Source organism: Nicotiana sylvestris, chromosome 1 (assembly GCF_000393655.2).
Source record: "Nicotiana sylvestris chromosome 1, ASM39365v2, whole genome shotgun sequence".
Classification (NCBI taxonomy): Eukaryota; Viridiplantae; Streptophyta; class Magnoliopsida; order Solanales; family Solanaceae; genus Nicotiana; species Nicotiana sylvestris.
The window spans coordinates 111,813,602-111,815,977 of NC_091057.1; the positions used below are offsets into that span (position 1 = coordinate 111,813,602).

At 42.1% G+C, this 2,376-nt stretch overlaps 1 protein-coding gene across 1 annotated transcript; it reads right to left on the reverse strand.

Moving 5' to 3' along the window:
• Positions 1 to 1,546: 1,546 nt before the first annotated feature.
• LOC138873356 (uncharacterized) lies at positions 1,547 to 2,104 on the reverse strand. The gene has a single exon (XM_070151822.1). It carries the CDS (start codon positions 2,102 to 2,104, stop codon positions 1,547 to 1,549), a length of 558 nt encoding a protein of 185 aa, XP_070007923.1.
• Positions 2,105 to 2,376: the final 272 nt, after the last annotated feature.

Genomic DNA, 2,376 nt, shown 5'->3' on the forward strand with positions numbered 1-2,376 from the left:
TTTTTTATATGACCGTACTGTTTAATATAGACGTAGCCTTCGGGTATGTCTCTTCGACTTGTTTCCTGATAACCCTTCGAGCTTATTCGAGAGGTTAGCCCCCGAGTATTTGAGGTGTATTTGCATTTTGGCCCTTGAGCCGTTTCTTGCAAAATCACAAGTATGATGCTCATATAGTAGCAAATTTCTTTGAGACACAAAGTATTGTGATATAGAAGGAATGCTTCTTTAAATAATTGATACATGTGTACATGTTTTGCCGTTGGAGCTCAACTATTCTATATGGACACGGTTCATTTGACCGTTTGGCCCATTATAAAGTTTTCCTATCGAGACCCTTTTTGGCGTGAAGTATTTTCCTCGAAAATATAATCTCCGAGAGTGATGCCCCCCAGTATTCAAGGTTGATTGAAAAGAAGCCTTGGATACTGTTGAGTTCTCCTTAGGTAGCATATAGTTGTTGCCTCGTTAATAACCTCATCGGTAAAACCCATTTGGGACAAAATCCGATCTAAGGGAAAAAGAGTGCAACGCGTACTTTAAAACCTAAGGTCTTCATGTAAAAAGGTGCCCTCGATGTTCTCGATCGAACACCTGTAATGAGTTAGTTTTAAATTTAAATGGACAAAAGGAGAAAATCATACCTTAACAGTAGTATCGTTTGAGTAGTGATACATTACAATTGTTCGGTAGTTGTTCGCCTTCCATCGTGCCAAGCTTGTAAGATCCTTTACCGACAACTTCGATGACTCGATACGGTCCTTCCCAATTCGGGCCCAGTTTTCCCTCTTTTGGGTCTCAAGTATTGAGGGTGACTTTTCATAGAACTAAGTCCCTGATTCCAAAGTGTCGAAGGTTAGTCCTTCCATTATAATATCTCTCGATTCTTTGTTTCTGTGCGCCATCCGTACAAGTGCAGCTTCTCGTTTTTCATCTAATAGATCGAGGCTAGTTTTCGTAGACTCATGATTTGACTCCTCCGATGCATGTCGAAACCTGGCGCTGGGTTCTTCGACCTCGACTAGGATTAATGCCTCGGAGCCATATACTAAAGAGAACGGAGTAGCCCCCGTGCTGGACTTTGATGTTGTTCGATATGCCCAAAGGACCTCAGGTAGAACTTCTCTCCGTTTTCCTTTTGCATCGTCCAACCTTTTCTTTAGGTTTTGAATAATAGTTTTGTTTGTTGACTCGGCCTGTCCGTTCCTGGTTAGGTGGTACAATGTTGATAAGATCCTATTTATTTTGTGTGCTTCAAGGAACTTCGTTACCTTGCTGCCGATGAATTGCTTGCTATTGTCGCATACGATTTCGGCAGGTATCCCGAATCGACACACGATATGGTCCCAAATGAAGTCAATAACTTCTTTTTCTCCAACCTTCTCGAAGGCCTGTGCTTCCACCCATTTAGAAAAGTAGTCGGTCATAAACAAAATGAACTTAGCTTCAGCTGGGGCCATTTGTAGTGGGGCGACGATATCCATTCCCTATTTTATGAAAGGCAATAGGGACAGAACTTAGTGAAGTTGTTCTCCGAGCTGATGAATCATCGGTGCAAACCTTTGACATTTATCACATTTTTGACAAACTCCTTAGTGTCTTTTTCCATATTATCCCAGTAATACCCCACTCTAATAATTTTGCGAATCAAAGACTCGGCGCAAGAGTGATTCCCACAAGTGCCTTCGTAGACTTCCCGTAGAACATAATCGGTGTCTCCCAGCCCGAAACATACCACCAATGGTCCATCGAACGTCCTTCTGTATAATTTTCCATCTTCATCTAATGTGAACCTAGAAGCCTTTGTTCGTAGAGCCTTCGACTCTTTGTGATCCGATGTGAGCTTTCCATTTTTCAAATACTCGATATACTTATTCCTCCAATTCCAAGTCAAACTTGTAGAATTTATCTCAGCATGACCCTCTTCGACCACAGATCTCGACAATTGGATGACGGTCCTTGGGACAATATCATCGTCTTCAACTGATGACCCCAAGTTGGCTAGTGCATCGGCCTCACTATTTTGTTCTCGAGGCACATGGTCTAGAGTCCACTCCTTGAAGCGATGTAGGGTTACTTGTAATTTTTCCAAATATCTTTGCATCCTATCCTCTCAAAATTCAAAGCTTTTGTTTACTTGATTTACGACCAACAGGGAATCGCACTTGGCTTCGATCACTTTTGCCCCCATGATTTTAGCTAGCTTGAGACCTGCAATCATGGCACTATACTCGGACTCATTCTTAGTCAACCTAGAAGTTTTAAGATATTGTCTAATAGTACTTCATGTGGGTGGATTCAAAACAATACCGAGCCCGTACCCTTTCACATTCGAGGCACCGTCTGTGAAAAGGGTCCATACCCCCGATGATGTAC

Excerpts from the sequence above, each read along its gene's own strand:
- LOC138873356 (XM_070151822.1), bottom strand. The coding sequence starts at position 2,104 with ATGCAAAGATATTTGGAAAAATTACAAGTAACCCTACATCGCTTCAAG.